At 31.7% G+C, this 18125-nt stretch overlaps 3 protein-coding genes across 9 annotated transcripts; 2 read left to right on the top strand and 1 right to left on the bottom strand.

Annotated features, from left to right (window-relative positions):
• Positions 1-137: 137 nt before the first annotated feature.
• LOC100746377 (cilia- and flagella-associated protein 300-like) lies at positions 138-1584 on the bottom strand. Its single transcript, XM_024367014.2, has 6 exons — positions 1434-1584; positions 1235-1316; positions 1082-1151; positions 846-1018; positions 611-783; positions 138-542 (listed from the first exon to the last, which is right to left on the bottom strand). Exons 1-6 carry the CDS (start codon positions 1526-1528, stop codon positions 344-346), a joined length of 792 nt encoding a protein of 263 aa, XP_024222782.1. The 5' UTR covers positions 1529-1584; the 3' UTR covers positions 138-343.
• A 241-nt stretch (positions 1585-1825) lies between these two features.
• On the top strand, positions 1826-5462 carry LOC100741902 (alpha-1,2-mannosyltransferase ALG9). 3 transcript variants are annotated; one of them, XM_003488799.4, is made up of 12 exons: positions 1826-1969; positions 2298-2436; positions 2573-2778; positions 2868-2981; positions 3058-3168; positions 3250-3532; positions 3599-3715; positions 3793-4006; positions 4092-4233; positions 4303-4432; positions 4524-4654; positions 4733-5462. In XM_003488799.4, the coding sequence occupies exons 1-12, from the start codon at positions 1890-1892 to the stop codon at positions 4872-4874; spliced, it is 1809 nt and encodes a 602-aa protein (XP_003488847.1). In that variant the 5' UTR covers positions 1826-1889; the 3' UTR covers positions 4875-5462. The 3 variants fall into 3 exon arrangements, with proteins under 3 accessions (XP_003488847.1, XP_012240097.1, XP_012240098.1); XM_012384674.3 differs by having other exon boundaries at positions 1855-2006; XM_012384675.3 differs by having other exon boundaries at positions 1878-1969; positions 2284-2436.
• A 633-nt stretch (positions 5463-6095) lies between these two features.
• Positions 6096-11873, top strand: LOC100746258 (4'-phosphopantetheine phosphatase). 5 transcript variants are annotated; one of them, XM_012384667.3, is made up of 14 exons: positions 6096-6204; positions 6317-6508; positions 6684-6963; positions 7089-7272; positions 7349-7441; positions 7564-7717; positions 8139-8329; positions 8421-8695; positions 8752-8904; positions 8997-9084; positions 9234-9438; positions 9534-9691; positions 9762-9931; positions 10012-10351. In XM_012384667.3, the coding sequence occupies exons 2-14, from the start codon at positions 6400-6402 to the stop codon at positions 10322-10324; spliced, it is 2373 nt and encodes a 790-aa protein (XP_012240090.1). In that variant the 5' UTR covers positions 6096-6204; positions 6317-6399; the 3' UTR covers positions 10325-10351. The 5 variants fall into 5 exon arrangements, with proteins under 5 accessions (XP_012240090.1, XP_012240089.1, XP_012240088.1 ...); XM_012384666.3 differs by adding an exon at positions 11855-11873 and having other exon boundaries at positions 6165-6508; positions 10012-10335; XM_012384665.3 differs by adding an exon at positions 10401-11782 and having other exon boundaries at positions 6165-6508; positions 10012-10335.
• The last annotated feature ends 6252 nt before the right edge of the window (positions 11874-18125 follow it).

Here is an 18125-nt window from a genome sequence, read left to right as displayed (position 1 = left end):
TAGAATGAATTATAGAACAAAACAGTGCAAGACAGACAGTATCCTAAGCTATTTATTTATTTTCATTAGTGCCAACTAACGTGATACCAAAGAGTATTTATGAATTGCATAATCAAAATATTTGTTACTAAATTTTATATTATTAGGTGTTAGTAATATATTTAGTAATATACCAACAAACTATTATGTGTTAGGTACATGTTGAATATAAAATGTAAATAATGCACAATACAATATAATGAATTAATAAAAATTTTCAGTATTTACGTAATAAATAACGTTTTATACTAATAAAATATTCTTATAATATAACTCTTTTTATATGTGTAAATTCTTTTTACATTCATTGTAAAAGACAATATTCTCCAAACTGATGTAAGAATGTTGTAATCTCGTGAGTAGTACCATCAATTAACAGAAATCCTATGTTTTGCTTATGATGTGGATCATGTGGAAAATAAGCTTGTCCTCTGTTATCTTTAGCCACTATTTGTAGAACTATTGTACTGATTGACAAGTCTGCATCTTTATTCATTTGTACTCTAAGATAATAAAAAATATAATTATTATTGACCTTAAGAACAAAATATTTGTGCAAGTATTATACAACCTTACTAAATCTTTATAAATGGCCTTTGTCACTTCTAAGTATGGATTTAAAACATCCTCATATTGACACAATATTCCACCAAGAACAAGCATTTGAAAAATATGAAATATAAATTCTTCGCGTTCATCTTTTAAATATAAATTATATTCTGGACATTCTTCATCTAATAACATCTATAAATTTATTATAGATAAGTACATATTATTATTAAATTAATTGTAATAAAGATCCATACCGCTCTAAGATTATCAGAGATCAAAAAATTTTCTATTTCCATATCATATCTTTTGCAAATAATTCCAGACTTATGTACAACTCCATTTTTGGGATCTTTTAGTTTGTTAAAAAAAGTCATGTTTAGAACAGAACAAGGAACTGGCTTTATTTCTACACTTGATGCTACTATGCCTATTAATTGTGACAAAAATTAACAGTATTTAATATCATATTATAGAAAAATATCTTTATTACCTTGTTTTAACCAATAATTTCCTTGTTTTGTTAATAATTCCTTAGTTACAATATTATCTTGAAAGAAAGCCTAAAACAATTAAAAGATAGTAGATAGTAGATTAGAATTATTTAAAATTAAGTTAAAAACATATTATATGGTAATTAACTAACTTCAGCCAAATGGTATTTATGATATTGTTGAAAGGGTTCATTGAATGTAAAATGCTGAATAATAAAATTTCCTCTTATTCCCCTGTAAGATTGAAATAAACTTATTATTATATTTAACTCTTGAGATAAGGATCAACTTTTAAATTTTGCATGTTATACATATAAATCAATCACGTGATATATCAATTAACATTATTACCATTTGGAAAGAAATTCCTGAATCGTTTTGTCATTTATTCCAACAAAATTCTTTTGTGCAAGAGGTACAAATGTATAACTGGGTTTAATCTCCATTTTTATACAATGCTATTTGTTACTATGGAGATAAGAATATGAGAAAGATATATATATATATAAATTATTACATGACAAGTAGACAATATTTTTGAGAATTATAATATAAATATGGGAAATATGGGAATTAGAAACATTAGAAGAATCACATTTTCAAGCAAAAATATAGTTACAGTAAATGTGAAACTGCATATGTATATTTATAATATATTTACATAAATTATTTCATAATTATTTTTATAATTATTTTGATATATTATATCATAAAACTTACTAGTATTGATTTTAACATCAACAAAAATATCAATAGACTGGTATAGTTTAACAAATATTTAAATAAGTTAAAAGGCTTTAAGGAACCATGGCGCCGAATCAACGTCAACGTCAGCTTTTTGTTTCTAAGAAAGAACTGAAAAAGTTGAATGGCAGAAGATTTTCAAAGTAGATGCAATATTTCTTTCTTTCTTAATAGTAAAAAGTGAATAGAGCATTGTTTAGTTATCTCGTGTTTAATAAAGTTAAATGTATTGTATGCCGGTTAACCTTTTCTTTTGTGATTCAATATTAAATTATTTTGATGAAGAACCATAAATATGTTATTTTATAGAAATTCTATAATTATCAATAGATAATTATTTTATTTTATTTTTATATTTAATTCATCGCTAACAAACTCTACTTAGGATAAGATAAATCTACTAATTATGAAGTAAACATGCATGTGAAATTAAATACAAATCTTAAGAAAAATTAAGGGTATGTGTTTCAGACCAGAAGAATCCTCTGATACTGGTCTCATATATCCTGGTGTGGATACAGCATTTAAGCTGCTTCTATCAGCTAGATTTTGTTCTGCTATTTGGAGCCACATAACAGATTGTGATGAAACCTATAACTATTGGGAACCAGTAAGGAATAGTTCTTAATAATTTCAATAATTTTGTATGATTTGTATAAATTTATTTGTACTACATTATTTTGTTTTAATAAATGGATTATTTATTTTATAATCATATATTATTTTTTTATTGCATTTTGTCTTAGAGTCACTATCTGCTTTATGGGACCGGTCAACAAACATGGGAATATAGTCCACAATATGCATTAAGATCATATATGTATTTGCTGATTCATATGGTACCAGCAAAGCTTTACCATTACTTACTAGAACCAAATCCTGTTCTAGTCTTTTATTTTGTAAGATGTCTATTATCTGTGGGTTGTGCTTTATCTGAAGTATACTTCTATAAGTATGTATCTGTTGAATTATATTATGGACTCGTTAACAATAAATATCATATTAAGATAATAATTACATTTTATCATTTTTCTCTGATAGAAATGTATGCAGAGAATTTGGGATTCATATAGGGAGGTTAACATTAGTATTTCTTATCCTCAGCTCTGGCATGTATATTGCTAGTGCTGCATTTCTGCCATCCTCTTTTTCAATGTATGTTGTATGAAATTAATATCATTTAAACAAATGTTGAAATAATTAGATTATTTAATTTTGTATGCTTTTACAGGTATTTGAGTACTGTTGCAACAGCAGCTTGGTATGGCCGGCAGTATGAATTAGCAATCTTTGCTACAGCTATATCAGCTTTATTAGGATGGCCATTTGCTGCTTTACTTGGGTATAATTTTTATGTAGAATTAGAGTAGTTTAAACAGCAGAAATGTAGCAGTGCTATAAATCTTTTTCATATCCTTTGCAGATTACCAATTGCAATGGAAATGTTAATACATAAACAAGACTGGAGTAAATTTATGAAATGGGTAATCATATCTGGCACTGTTGTTTTAGTACCAATGATATGGATAGATTCAATGTATTATGGGAAATTGGTAATAGCACCATTGAACATTGTAATGTACAATGTTTTCACCAATCATGGGCCAAATATCTATGGAACAGAACCTTTCAGTTATTATATTTATAATGGATTTTTAAACTTCAATTTCATTTTTGTTGGTGCACTTTGGGCTCCATTTGGATTGGTAATATTTGTAAAATTCATGATGTTTTTACCTTCACAATTATTAATACTTTAATGAATCATATAGCTTTTAGTGTGGCTAATTGTACCAGCCAGACCAAGAGATCGTCTATGTTTATCTTACTGGTATTCATTGGCACCACTATATCTTTGGTTTTTAGTGTTTTTCTTACAGCCTCACAAGGTAAATTAAGTAACATTATTTAGTAATTAAGGCCATGAAAACACATGACTATATCTATAGTCATATTTTGATTACAGGAAGAACGATTTTTATTTCCTGTATATCCAATGATTTGTTTGGTTGGAGGTATAGCTGTAGATACTGTCCAAAAATTATATTTTTTTATCAGGACAAAGCTTACTTCTTCACACATTGCTTATCATTATTTACAATATACTGTTCATATAACATTTTTTGCCATCTTAATATGTGGTTTTCTGGGAATATCAAGATCACTGGCAATATACAAAGGTAAAAAGCTAAAATTTTTTAAAGTATATTATTAATTAGAGAATGAAATGTATTTTAATCAAGATAAAATTCTATTCTATATCAGGCTATTATGCGCCAATGGAAGTAATGATCGATGCTAATAAACTTGGTTTAGAGAGAGAAATATTTAAGGATATTAATATCAATTTTTGCATTGGTAAAGAGTGGCACCGATTTCCGAGTAGCTTTTTCTTTCCGTCAAATAAGTAAGTAATATATTTTTTGACAAATACAACTTAAAGCAATACATATTTTCTAAAAAATCAATATTTTAGTTGGAAACTTCAGTATCTCAGATCAGAGTTTAAGGGTCAGTTACCTCAACCTTTCCTAGATCATGAAAATGCAACTGGTATTATACAACCCTATTTTAATGATATGAATAGAGAAGAACCTACACGTTATGTAAGATGATATTTATATCATAATATAAATATATTAAAAGTATGGGTTTATATACATAGCTTAATCTAATCAATAATATTTTATATTGTAGTTTAGCTTAGACAAATGCCATTTTGTGTTAGACCTGGACATTGGTACTGACACAAGTTTAGAACCAAATTATTCTCGAATAAACGATAATTTCACGATAATAACGTCATCTAAATTTTTAAATTCCGCAAGGTAAGTGAATTACATATTTGAATTTTTAAATTTTATTTATATCTATTATGTTAAATTAATGTCTCATTTATTTTTCAGATCGCATCGATTTTTTCGTGCGTTTTATATTCCTTTTGTGTCACATAAATTTTGTACATATGGTTCATATAATTTATTACAAAATATTAAATTTAAATCGATTCCTCTTTTATCAAAAGAAAAAAATACAAAATTTTCCTGAATAGAAATTTTGGAACACGTATATGATTTTAATAAACAGGGTCTGTGTCATTGAAATGACATGTCTGATATTGTATTTCAGATGGATTTTGTACTTTATGATAAAGGATAAAAAGAATGGGTTCAAAGAAAAACCAAGAATGATTAAAAAACTAAAAGATTACACAATTTTTTACTTTTGCTCAAAATGAAGAAATTCATGATCAGATTTTTAAACAATAGAAATTTTTGTTTTAATAAACAGTTTTTAATATATAGAGCAATATATATGGGCTCATATTTAATATATAATTGGTGTATTCTAGAAAAATATATAAGCGATTTTACGTGATTAATGTAGCTTAATTTACTGGACAATATAAAAATTTTAGTATGACATATATATAATATATGTAATAAATTTGTGTAACAAATTTTTAAAGATGTATCATATTAAAAAATTAAATTCACAATTACTGTTTACTTACAAAATACTAAACAATATAAAATATATTAGCTTAATTACTGCATTTTTAACATTTTAACACAGATTCCAACAGGCTACTAAGTATCTTTGACGCCATTTTACATATATACGAATATAAGAAACTTAAAGGGGTAGATATAATAACATTATTTCCGTACTAGGTGAATAATATTTAATAATAACATTTACATATGATTAAATAATACTTATTTTGTAATTAACAAATTTTTGTATATATATATAGTAAATTTATGAGTATATTTGTGTAAGTACGATATAATTAACTTTAATTGCAAATGTTCTGTAAATTATTGTATTATATTTTATAAATATTCTGATAAAAATTAATATAACTGTTTACTCCATGAACATGTGTAAAATCTGAGTTTCCGAATATATTTTAATTGTTATTTTATTTTATTGATTTATTTTTAACAATATTTTATATATAATTGTGGTGAAATGTATTAATTAAATAAAATAATATATGATATTTAAAAATATATATTGTTGTCTCCTTGTCAGATAAGTTTTTATAATTATTGTATCGCTGGATAGTCAAAATTATCGTCATAAATACTAATAACCTAATATATGAATATATTTTTATAGAAATAATGTATGTAAAAAGAATTATAATTTCATAATTTTTTTTACCATTAATCATATTATCGTACTATTCTCCACTAAGTCGTATGTTCTACAAAAATGTCAACTATAATATCTGATTTTCTTAATTTATACGTGATTAAGCATTTTACGCAATACTTGATTAAAATCAAATTTTTAGCGCCATGTATACCAAACGGCGCCTCTATCTGTTTAATGTTAATAGCCATTTTTAAATCAACGTGATAAGTTTCAGGTAAACAAGGATTTAATTCATGTATGTCCTAGAGCAGAAAAATTTCTTTTACTGTATGTGTACGTGATATTCATTGGCAAATGTTTAAACGATGATAAAATTAATACTTAAGGTAATGTAGTTCTTATACCGTCTGGTAGTCGTGAAAGTATCTACGTGGTTCAAAGCACAGTAGTTCGTTAAAATTAATATAAAATGGAAACATTGGAAATCGACGATGAACGAACTCATTCCATAAAATTGCCAAGTGCTGTTGAAGTGTTTGCAAATTTAAAAAATGCTCAAAAATTTGCGATCGACATTGGTATGTATTGTCCTACCATTATTGTACTACCTTTTTTATGCACAAATTTAATTAAGTTAAGAATATATTTTAAATGTTATTAAAAAATTGTGTATATTTATTGTAAATGAACACGATCAGCTATTATCTTTTAATAATACAGTAAAAGATTGCTGTGGCTTTAATTTGATTGCAGGCTTATCTTTGACAAAAATAGCTTATTATTCAACGATTAGTTATCGTAAGGCATTGTATGAGGATACAGGCTTAGGAAATAGTGGAGAACGTGCATACAGAGTTCATGAAGGCAATAGACTTCACTTTGTTAAGTTTGAAACAAGATACATTGAAAATTGTTTGGATTTTGTGAAGGAGAATTTAGTAAATGTTGAGAGGTTTTATGGTAAAAACATTAAAGTGACTGGTGGAGGAGCATATAAATATAATGCTTTGTTACAAGAAAAATTAGGTTTAATGTAAGCATTTTATATAAGATAATATTAGTTATGTTGTTTTGTCGTTCATCTGTTAAATGAATTCTTTATAATTTAAAATCAAATACTTCGAACAAAAAGTGAACACAATTAAAACATTATTTTAGAGTTGATAAAGAAGATGAATTCGCATGTTTAATAAAAGGCTGTAATTTTTTACTTAAAAATATATCTTGTGAAGCATTTGAATTTGAAAGACATGGGAATCCTGAATATAAATTTCAAAAAGCTGATCCTAATATATTTCCATATATGTTAGTAAACATTGGTAGCGGTGTCAGTATTCTTAAAGTAAGTTACAAATATAGTGATAAGTCACCTTCAATGGGTAGGGTATTATTTTTTTAAATTTATACAATACTTTTAGGTTGAATCTGATAAAGTATTTGAAAGAGTTGGTGGTACAGCTACAGGAGGTGGAACATTTTGGGGATTAGGTTGTTTGCTTACGAAAAGAAAGGTATCAGTATTAAATGCAGTCCAATATACATTAGCTTATGTATATAATTTATTGGTTTTTATATTTATATAATATTACTGAAGTACATAAGTAGAGTTTTACAAATGTTTAAAAATACACAGGGCTTTGATGAATTGCTGCAACTTGCAGAAAGAGGAGATCACCGTAATGTTGATATGTTAGTGAAGGATATTTATGCAGGCGATTATTCCTCACAAGGTTTATCTGCAGACCTTATTGCATCTTCTTTTGGCAAAGTTACTTATAATGATAAAGGTAAGAAAGTAAACAATTATTGATAGGATGCTTAGGTATTTATATCTTTATTATGTTTTGGCTTCATGGCTTAGAAAAAGAACTTTATTATTTCTAGTTATGTATTTTATTATTGGATTATGTATTTCTAGTTCTCACTCATTCCTATATAGCACCTAGAGTATCCAACACAACCTGAGACTCATATCTGTCTGCACTATCTCAAAACATATATCCCCTCTTATATGTAAAAACTATAGATTACACATGTAAATATATCTTCATTTTTCTTAAACTATATGTCGTATGCTTAACTTATTTATTATCACATGTTTTCCTTTGGTTTATAATCATTTCAGTACCTATATTCTTACGTCTTTTCTCGAAAACTCTTAACTATATAAGATCTCTTAAGAAATAAATTCTGTTATTTGGATTTTAGGAAGACCAAAGTATTCTGAGGCAGATCTTGCTAGAAGTCTTTTATTTACTGTAAGCAATGACATTGGACAAATAGCAAGTTTATATGCAACTGTACATAAGATGGATAAAGTTTACTTCGGTGGTTACTTTCTTCGTAACCACCCTCTATCAATGCATACTATTTCATATTCTATCAAATATTGGTCGAATGTTAGTTTCAAACTTCTCATTGTTACATAATCATAGTCCAAAACAAAATTTTTCTTAAAATAATGATAAACATTTATTAAATTATGTATAGGGTAAGGTAAAACCTCTTTTCCTTCGTCATGAAGGTTATCTTGGTGCAATTGGGGCCTTTTTGTATGGTGCTGAACAATCTGATGAATATAGTTGGCTGGAAAATTATGCAGGGTCTTCAGGATTTAAAGATTCAATATCTACGAATCTTGGAATTAAAGTAGATCAGTTGGAAATTGATCAAGCAGAAACTGCTGTAACATTTTGTCCACTTTTGAAAGATCCTGCATCTTACAATCCTGATACAACTGATCTTGCTGAGGATAAAGAAGCAAGGTGAGTTATGAATGGTAGATCTTTTAACCATATACAGCAATGTTTAATATTTCTAGAGATTATTGGCTTCAGTGTCTTGAAGAATCAGTGGATAAATTTGTGGCCAAAGCTATTCACAGTCAGCCACATAGTCCAACTGCAAAAGATAGAGCAACAAAACTGAAGGAAAAATATGTTAACAGATTGCGTTATCTACATCTTCAACCATTGTAAGTTCAGCTCAGTAATAAAAGTATACATCATATAAATATATTATAATTTTATAATTTGTAATATAATGTTAAATCATTTTACATTATAGTGCTTATGGAACACTTACAGTCAGAGTATTATTGGATACTATTGAACACTGCATGAAAGAATTCGATTTTCCTGATCCATATCTGCATGTAAGTTTCTAGAAAAGTTTATTTATACATCGATAATGTTATGATTTTTTTGATATATGTATGTTTAATTAATTTTCTTTATTTTACATATAATCTTTCTTTTACATAATAATCTTTATTTTACATAATAATCTTTATTTTACATATAGCAAAAGAAAAAGGAGAATGAAGAAGCCTTAACATATTTAAAAAGTCGTATAACAGTTCTCGATGAATTGGAAGGAGCGGAAAAAATAAAAGCTTTGATTCTGGGAGTTCTGAGTGGTAATATGTTTGACTGGGGTGCACAAGCTGTTGCAACTTTAATGGAGACAACAGATTTTGGTTTTGCTGAAGCTCAAGCAAAAATACCGGGTACTGTCACAGACTTGTGACATTTATGATCACGATTAATATATTAAAAAAGAAAATCATTAATAAAGATGATATGATATTTTTCTTAAACTTAGGTAGACCTTGGCTACAAGATGATTTGGATGATTGGATAGAGAGATTGAAAACTGGTCCACCTCATAAATGTGCTGCTATTTTCGTTGACAATAGTGGAGTTGATATAGTATTGGGAATTTTACCGTTTGCTCGTGACTTATTACAACGAGGAACAAAAGTTGGTTGTCTTGTATTTTTTCGAATTTGACAACAATATATTTCCTAAATTAAAATAACAATTATTTTAGGTTATACTGTGCGCTAATTCTATGCCAGCATTAAATGATGTCACATATCCAGAATTGGTTGTAACATTACGAGATGCAGCAAAAATATGCAAAGTTATTAGACAAGCTCTGAAAGAAAATCGTTTGTTTGCCATGGAGACAGCTCAAGCTAGTCCCTGTCTTGATTTAAGGTAATCATTGTGATATATATAGTTGCAAGATAATTATTTGGAGTTTTACATATTTTAACGAATTATTTGATATTTAATAGCCGACTCAATTTAGATCTATGTCTTGCGATGGTAAAACATAACGTCGATCTTATCGTATTAGAGGGAATGGGTAGAACGCTTCATACGAATCTTTATGCAAAAATGACTTGTGAATGTCTGAAATTAGCAGTTGTTAAAAATCGATGGTTAGCACTTCGATTAGGTGGTGACATGTATGCTGTAATATGTAAATATGAACGTCCACCAACGAATAATAAAGTTTGTGATATAGAAATAAAAATGAAAGAAGAATGTCCATCAGAATGTGCAGAGAATGCAACGGACATTTGCACGTGTAACGCAAAGGGATAAATGATAAAAACGTATGTGACTATATTAGATTATGTATATTTAATTATACGCATTGAAAGATTTATTTTAATTCCAGAAATTGAAAACTGATACATTAAAGTATTTCTTTACTTGTATTTAAGTATGTATATAAAAAGAAGCGAAAATCTTCGTATACTTATAATTTTGAATGAAAATATTATACAAGGAACATTATTTAAATACTTTTTTATAAAATTTATCGTTATTCGTTTTCAATAGAGTAATTATTATACAATTTATACATAGTATTTATGACTGAAGCTTGGTCCTCGGAAATATGTTTTTAATATCATGAAATTTACCAAGCTTCGTGATTTAGCCTACATGTTTCGAATATGAAACGTATTTCAATGTATTTGAATATGAAAATTCTGACACTGACAAGAAACATTGGTGAATAACTATTAACACCTAGTCAAAAATAATAAAATTATTCGTGATTTAGAGAGAAGATGATATAAAGGAAATAATGACCAATTATGATGATTACAGATCTGTATCATATAAATACTGTACAGTACATATTCTGTGATAATGTAACGTTCTAATAGAAAGTTACATATTCGTATAAATTAAAACAGTAAATTGATAGACAATATAATAGAATAACACATAAAAAGTAAAGCAGTTTAGGATACCAATGTTTTTTGACTTCGAAATTTTTTGTATAGAGATCTATCGCTTCATGTCAAATTAGGAATCTTTGTGTTAAACATATTTTTCTTTATGAAGAAAAATTCAAGAGGAATATTAGTTATATGATATTAATGAGCAAGATATGCGTCGCCAAAAATGACCAATTTGTTAGAATACAATTCTGAGATTTTATAGGGAGAAACGAATAAAAGACGAAAATGAACTACAGAAAAAAATTGTTGAAACTTAAAATGATGTTAGTATGGTTTACAAATTAAAAACTTCTATGTGAACCATTTGTTAATACTCAATCCATATACGTGTATGTGATATTTGATTTGTTTTGTAAAATGTAAATAAAACGTAAACTTCTTTGAGATTTAATTACAGGATATTTTAATGATCATTAAAAGTAATAATTAATATACAAGTCGAAGAAATTTTGTTTTCACAGTAGCTTCATTTGCGCATTGCTCTAACCAAATAAAAACACAATATTGATCTAACTAAATTTTGTTATATTACATACTTACGATGTTGATCTTTTACTCATATACACTGCTCAAAACAATTAAATGATCGTTTTCCGTGTTTGATTATACTACTTATTTACTAGGTATGTATACTCTTTTTTTTTAATGATTGTCTTAGGGCTAATATTTGTCGCAGTATTATACGAATAACATGTCAATCTATCAAGTCAATAATAGCGATCCGCTAATTATTTTCAGCAGTGTATAATATCTCATTTTACGAATCAAATGCAAATGTATTTTTGAATAATAAATTTCGTACAACATACTCTTACTTCTTTTAGTACCTATAATATGTAATTATTCTATATCCTCTTGAGAGCTATATATACCTTTTTAGGAATGCCTCTATCAGCGAGATCCATAAATCATGTTCATGTTCAATTCGTACCAGTAGATAAAATGGAAATCGAGGTCATGTGGGTACAATCTGTATCGTTCCGTCTATTATGTATATCCGATAAGGAAGTAAAAAGGAGGCTCTTTCAGATTAAAAAAGGACGATTCGGTAAAAGATGTATAGTATAAAGCATTTTCGCGAAGAAAATACGGAAAAGGGAAGCATCGGCTAGTATACCGATTGATAAAGCAAGAAAAAGGTATAAGAAAAAGAATCGGAAGACCGACGAGGAAAGAAGAAAAGTGATTGTATGTATGCGAAGCACGTTCCGCGTTCATTTCTTTTAGCCACATCTTACGCATCGTTCTACAGTTTGGCTTTATTAAATTCCTGTTGGGCGATATTGTCCGATGGTTTGCTTCTAGAAGTCAGTTCATGCGTCGAACGCGATCCAAGAGATTATTTAATCAATTATATATTTCGCTTCGATCGGTAGTGTTGCTTTCGGTAGAAATCCTTTCTGCCGCCTAGATCTACTCAGATTTTGTTCAATCTTATACAACATCGAAAGTTTTGCGATCGTTAATTCGTATTTAGTCGTATTGCAATTATTTTTAATATCCTAATAAATTACAATGTAACAAAATTCACGATAACGTCCATTTGTAATATATATAATATATAATATAATAACAACAGGAGATAATAACAGGGAGAAAATAACACGAGATGCAGGATAAGGAAAGAATAAATAGAATATAATTTATGCAAATATAGATACGCTAAGAAGCAAAGAGAATCGCGATAACATTTCGAACGAGATGAAATGTTAATTACGGCGATGATTCTCTTTTCTCTGGAACCCTTTGATAGGTTCGCGTTTCATTTGAAATTCTGGCCGAACTGACGATGCATTGAGCTTTAGCTAGATTTATTCGCCCAGAGAATCCTTATAATTGTTTGCAAGGGAAATAATAGATCTAGGGGATGTTGACTCAGCTCTAGTAGGCCAACGCAAGACCAGTTAGCAACGAGATGGAATCCTTCTCGACCGGAAGTCTATGTTCCTCGTAGTTTCTAATGCGAAACTCCTGTTTTCGTTGAATCTTCGAAAAATGAAAGATCTATTAGCACTGCCGGAGATATCCAACGTTCAGATCTTTCGTCTCGAATCTTAGCCTAAGTTTCCTCGCAGCTATAAGCGTACGTTTAATGCCAGTGTTCTAACTACGTAATTTCATGTAGATTACGTAGGAGAATATTCGCGTATGCGCTTATTTGTGGCCACATGAACACAATGTTGTCGTTGTGCGCGTAGATATTTTGAGAGCTCTTCGCGTCAGCTTTAATTCCTTCCCAGGGATTCCTCCGCGATTGCGGATTGCACTTGCACCCATGTATCTGACGTGAAACGGTTCCGTAGAAATTACGCTCGCAGTTCTCGAGCGCCGCTACCGCGGCTAGGTAGTCGCTACAGTACGAGAATGAAGAACGGGATTAGATAGAAGGTATCCCCGCGAACTTCACTTTTTCCTTATGAGTACGAGAAAATGTAGTCAAACATAACCTAAAACGTAAAATTCCTGTCAACGAACATTGCTCGAAATTCTCTTCGAGATCGTTCCGTGAGATTTCAGAATGGAAAAAGTATCGCGAGAGAAGAATGAAGAGTGGGTTGGAACGAAACACATTTACGAGCCAAGTTCTTCAATCCTTTTTCATGATACAGCCGAAGAAGGAGAGACGGTTCTACGTTCGATCCTGAGCCACCTATCACATCTAAGCCCTATTGGGTTTCCAGCATTGGGCACGGAATCTCAAAATGCTCGTGTCATCTCGGCACAGAGATGCTGCAACTGTGATCGAATTCCAGAAACTACTACAATCGATGACTTGTGTAACTATTATGAAATTATTGCGATTACTGATTTAAAAATCGCAGTTGTATACAGGGTGGTTGGTAACTGGCGGTACAAGCGGAAATATACAATAAAGATTTTTTTTTTTAATTTTTCCATCGAGACAACGATCTACAGTGAGATCCGTTATAACGTACCGCACGCGTGCCGAGCTAAAGTTCAAAGTCGATTTTCTCGAAAACAAAGGCTCAAACGAAAAATGTTTATTCTATATTTTCGACTTCTTTTTTCGCGTAGAATCACCCTCTTTCCGCTCGGCACAGAGATGCTGCAACTGTGATCGAATTCCAGAAACTACTACAATCGATGACTTGTGTAACTATTATGAAATTATTGCGATTACTGATGATTTAAAAATCGCAGTTGTATACAGGGTGGTTGGTAACTGGTGGTACAAGCAGAAAGGGGGTGATTCTACGCGAAAAAAGAAGTCGAAAATATAGAATAAAAATTTTTTTTCTTAATTTTTCCATCGAGACAACGATCTACAGTGAGATCCGTTATAACATACCGCACGCGTGCCGAGCCAAAATTCAAAGTCGATTTTCTCGAAAACAAAGCCTCAAACGAAAAATGTTTATTCTATATTTTCGACTTCTTTTTTCGCGTAGAATCACCCTCTTTCCGCTCGGCACAGAGATGCTGCAACTGTGATCGAATTCCAGGAACTACCACAATCGATGACCTGTGTAACTATTATGAAATTATTGCGATTACTGATGATTTAAAAATCGCAGTTGTATACAGGGTGGTTGTTAATTTTTCCATCGAGACAACGATCTACAGTGAGATCCGTTATAACGTACCGCACGCGTGCCGAGCCAAAATTCAAAGTCGATTTTCTCGAAAACAAAGCCTCAAACGAAAAATGTTTATTCTATATTTTCGACTTCTTTTTTCGCGTAGAATCACCCTCTTTCCGCTCGGCACAGAGATGCTGCAACTGTGATCGAATTCCAGGAACTACCACAATCGATGACCTGTGTAACTATTATGAAATTATTGCGATTACTGATAATTTAAAAATCGCAGTTATATATATATCGATGGATAACTAAGATGTAACATGGATATTTTACAAGTAAATGAAACGTAAGTCGAATACGCCTCTACCATCGGGTTTCAGCTACAATCCTCGAGGATTCGCGTATCTAATGGATCCTTATGTCGCATCGTCAGGAATTGCATTGGCAACCTTAGACGAGCACTTGGGTAGGAAAATATTGAAAAGGATTCGGTTATCGTTAGACGCTTTTCGCGTTAACTTTTTTCAATCCCGAAGAGGAGAGCGTGTCAAAGGAGATCGAAGGGTTATTGCAAGCTCCTAGAAATGGAATCGATCCGCGACGAATAGGTTTTGTACGAATATCATGCGATCATCTGCGACGAACGATTCGTTAGATTAGACGAAGATTCGAAGATTTCTCAAAGTACGAAATAGTATCGTCACGTTTACTCGATACTTGATTTTTATAAAATGATCTAAGCCAAAGTAACATCCACGGCAATCTTTCCCGATAATAATTTAATCATTCGTAATTCCTCTTCAATTGTTCATCTATCGTATGTGTACGTCGAATGACGTTATTAAGACGGACACAGCGATAACAGCCGGAGGCTGATAGATGAACGGTGGCAAGTTCGCATCGATAAATTTGCTAAACGACGAGGAAATGATGAATCGTCGTTCCGTTTTACCATCACCGCTCTAATTACGTTAATTTCGCAATTAGAACACGCTCTCGTTCGCGTAAGCTTATCTATGCCAGGGATGCGGAGGATTTTTTTTATCGTTTCTCTCACCGAAATGAAATTCGTGACGCGCTACGCGAAATATCGTGGTAATTATCAATTTGTAACGAATTCTTCGAATCTGGAAGAACGCGAAACGATTCAAGTATTACGACTCGTTCGTCGCTTTCTCAGGTATCGATGGAATTTGCAGAGAAATGTAACACTCTGCGTTATTAAGCTGTATTCTCGCCGTATAAACGAATGAAATAATTCCATTCGATGCAAACTCGACGATTTAAGTCGCGGCATCGCGAATAATCCTTAGAAAGAAATAACGACGATGGATCGGACGATGGTATTTCGGTTTCGATCCCGTTCAGCGCCAAGTTATTAAAAGCTATCGCCGGTCCCCAGTGTTGTTGATGGTCAACAGACGTTCGGTCGTTGCGGAAGTGCACCGAGAACAATGGTGAACGTCGGGGGTACCGTTTCGTTCCATTCTTGTCCGTTTTCGCACGATACGGTTCGGTTATGTGAAATTAGTTTTGACAAGGCGATCCCTGAGCGAAACGGAAACGTAGAAGAATTTGTTTTCATTTGCGCGTCACATTTTAGCGCGCGTTTCCTGCAACCAGACCTGCAAAAAACCTGCTTTTTTCTTTTTCTTTTTTTTTCTAAATGTTTTCAAAAAGATGTTCTTTCTTTAACGAACGATTCCTATAATCGCGTGCTTTTTGAATGTTTTGGCAGCTGTTATTAAAGCTCGTATGTATCTTTGAATAGCAGCGTAGCGAATAAAAAAAAAAAGAAAAGGAGGAGAAAGAGATACAGCGAGTAAATGTGAACACGTGAAAACACGTGAAAAAAGGTTGCTTGTTCACGTGTGCCGCATGTAAGCGCTTATGAAAGAGCCTGGTTTATGAGTATGGCTCGGTTTTAATTTCGCCGGGATGGCAGCTGTTTATTACGATTGCACCGTGATAAACGCAGCCCTGCAATTCTCAGATTTGTTTGCACGGAGAATGAAATGGGATGTAGGTACGCGCATTAAGATAATTTCATGAATCGCGAATGGATTATTTTCCTAGAATCTTTAATCGTTTATGTTCGATATTCACGCGATACGACCATATTTATTCATATTGAATTTTAATCAGACACACCGTTTCGCATCCATTCGATATTTTGCAATGCCACGTCGCAGATCATTTCTCCATCGTGGTATTATTTCACATTACTATTTAACGATATTATTTAATTCCATCCGGGCGTATTTCCATAGGAAGAACGATATTTTTAATTCTATAATCGATCTCTTCGTTTCCGTAAACGGTATTTGCGAAACGTGCGCCAAATAAAAGAGGAAATATGAAGGTTTATGCACGACCAAAGTTCACCCTTAATGTTCCCTTGAACGGAGTAGTTTATTGCGGTTCCATCTTCGCGAAGATTTACGCTTCGCCTTGGTTTTCTTTACATCTGCGCTCCACCTCTCGTGTCGCCAGGATTAACGGTGTCGTTAAAACGACCGGAATTACCTATTCCTGGCAGTGGGCGAAGTTTTAATTCCCCGTCTGCGGAATCATCGGCGATGATCGAACAATAAAAGCGTAATGAATAATAAACGCCACGTTTTATCGTTCGCCACGGCCAAGATTCTCATTGTTGCGAATTTGTATCATCGATTTTACGATCATCGTCTCCGTAGTAACCGCTTTCTAACGAGCCTTTTTCGCCAGTAATAATTCCACTTAATAGTTACTTTCTCTATCGATCGTGCTTTCAAATTTCCTTTGATTAAAATTACATGTATTCGCTGTATTAAAACGATCGTTTCTCTCTCCATCAATGGCAAATGGAGATCGAAATCGGTTTCGATATCGCGACGTTTCTCTATCACTGTTCTCAACAATATCACATTCCTGTGATAATTTCATTTTGTTGTTATTCGTTTTCATATACGGACGTTGTCGCGCGATTCTACAATTGGAATTTCCGAAATTCCTTGTTTAATTCGCGTGCAACATACGTATAAATTATTTTGTTAAAGAACATAGGTAAAATTAAAACGGCGAGAAACGCGGTAGAACGATATTCGACGTTACAAATGATAAATCGTTCGGTTAGAAGTTTGCGGAGACACGGTTCTCCGAGTTGGTTCTTGGTAATTGCGATTTTCCCCAGTGAAATGTCATCGGTGGATTAATTAAAAGCAGTCTAAGGCTTGGACCTGGCATCAACGCGAGAAACAAGCAATGCAAACGCCTCCAGAGAGTTGCAGAACATTTCACGCGAACCTCCACCACAATTGCCGTGCGCTTCTGGAAACTTCCCCTTCCATTGGAACCTGTTGATGCCACTTCTGCCGATGTTTTTCTGCGCGCTGTGCCTCCGTTTCAACCCTCGAGCAAATATCGCTTGCTGGAGAACGCGCTGCATTTTCACCCCAGAAATCTCTCTTCTGTTGCTAACCGCGTTTCCCCGCGGTCAACCCGATCTTTTCTGCTTATATTTCTATTATATTTCTTGAGAATTCGCAGAGAACAGGTCATTTCGCCGATCCTGTACGATTCGAATAAACGGAACACGTTCGACTGCGCCGCGGTGCTCGAGAATTT

Source organism: Bombus impatiens, unplaced genomic scaffold, assembly GCF_000188095.3.
Source record: "Bombus impatiens unplaced genomic scaffold, BIMP_2.2 scf_0264, whole genome shotgun sequence".
Lineage (NCBI taxonomy): Eukaryota > Metazoa > Arthropoda > Insecta > Hymenoptera > Apidae > Bombus > Bombus impatiens.
Note: the sequence above shows the minus strand (reverse complement) of the source record. Positions and strands in the feature narration are given on the sequence as shown.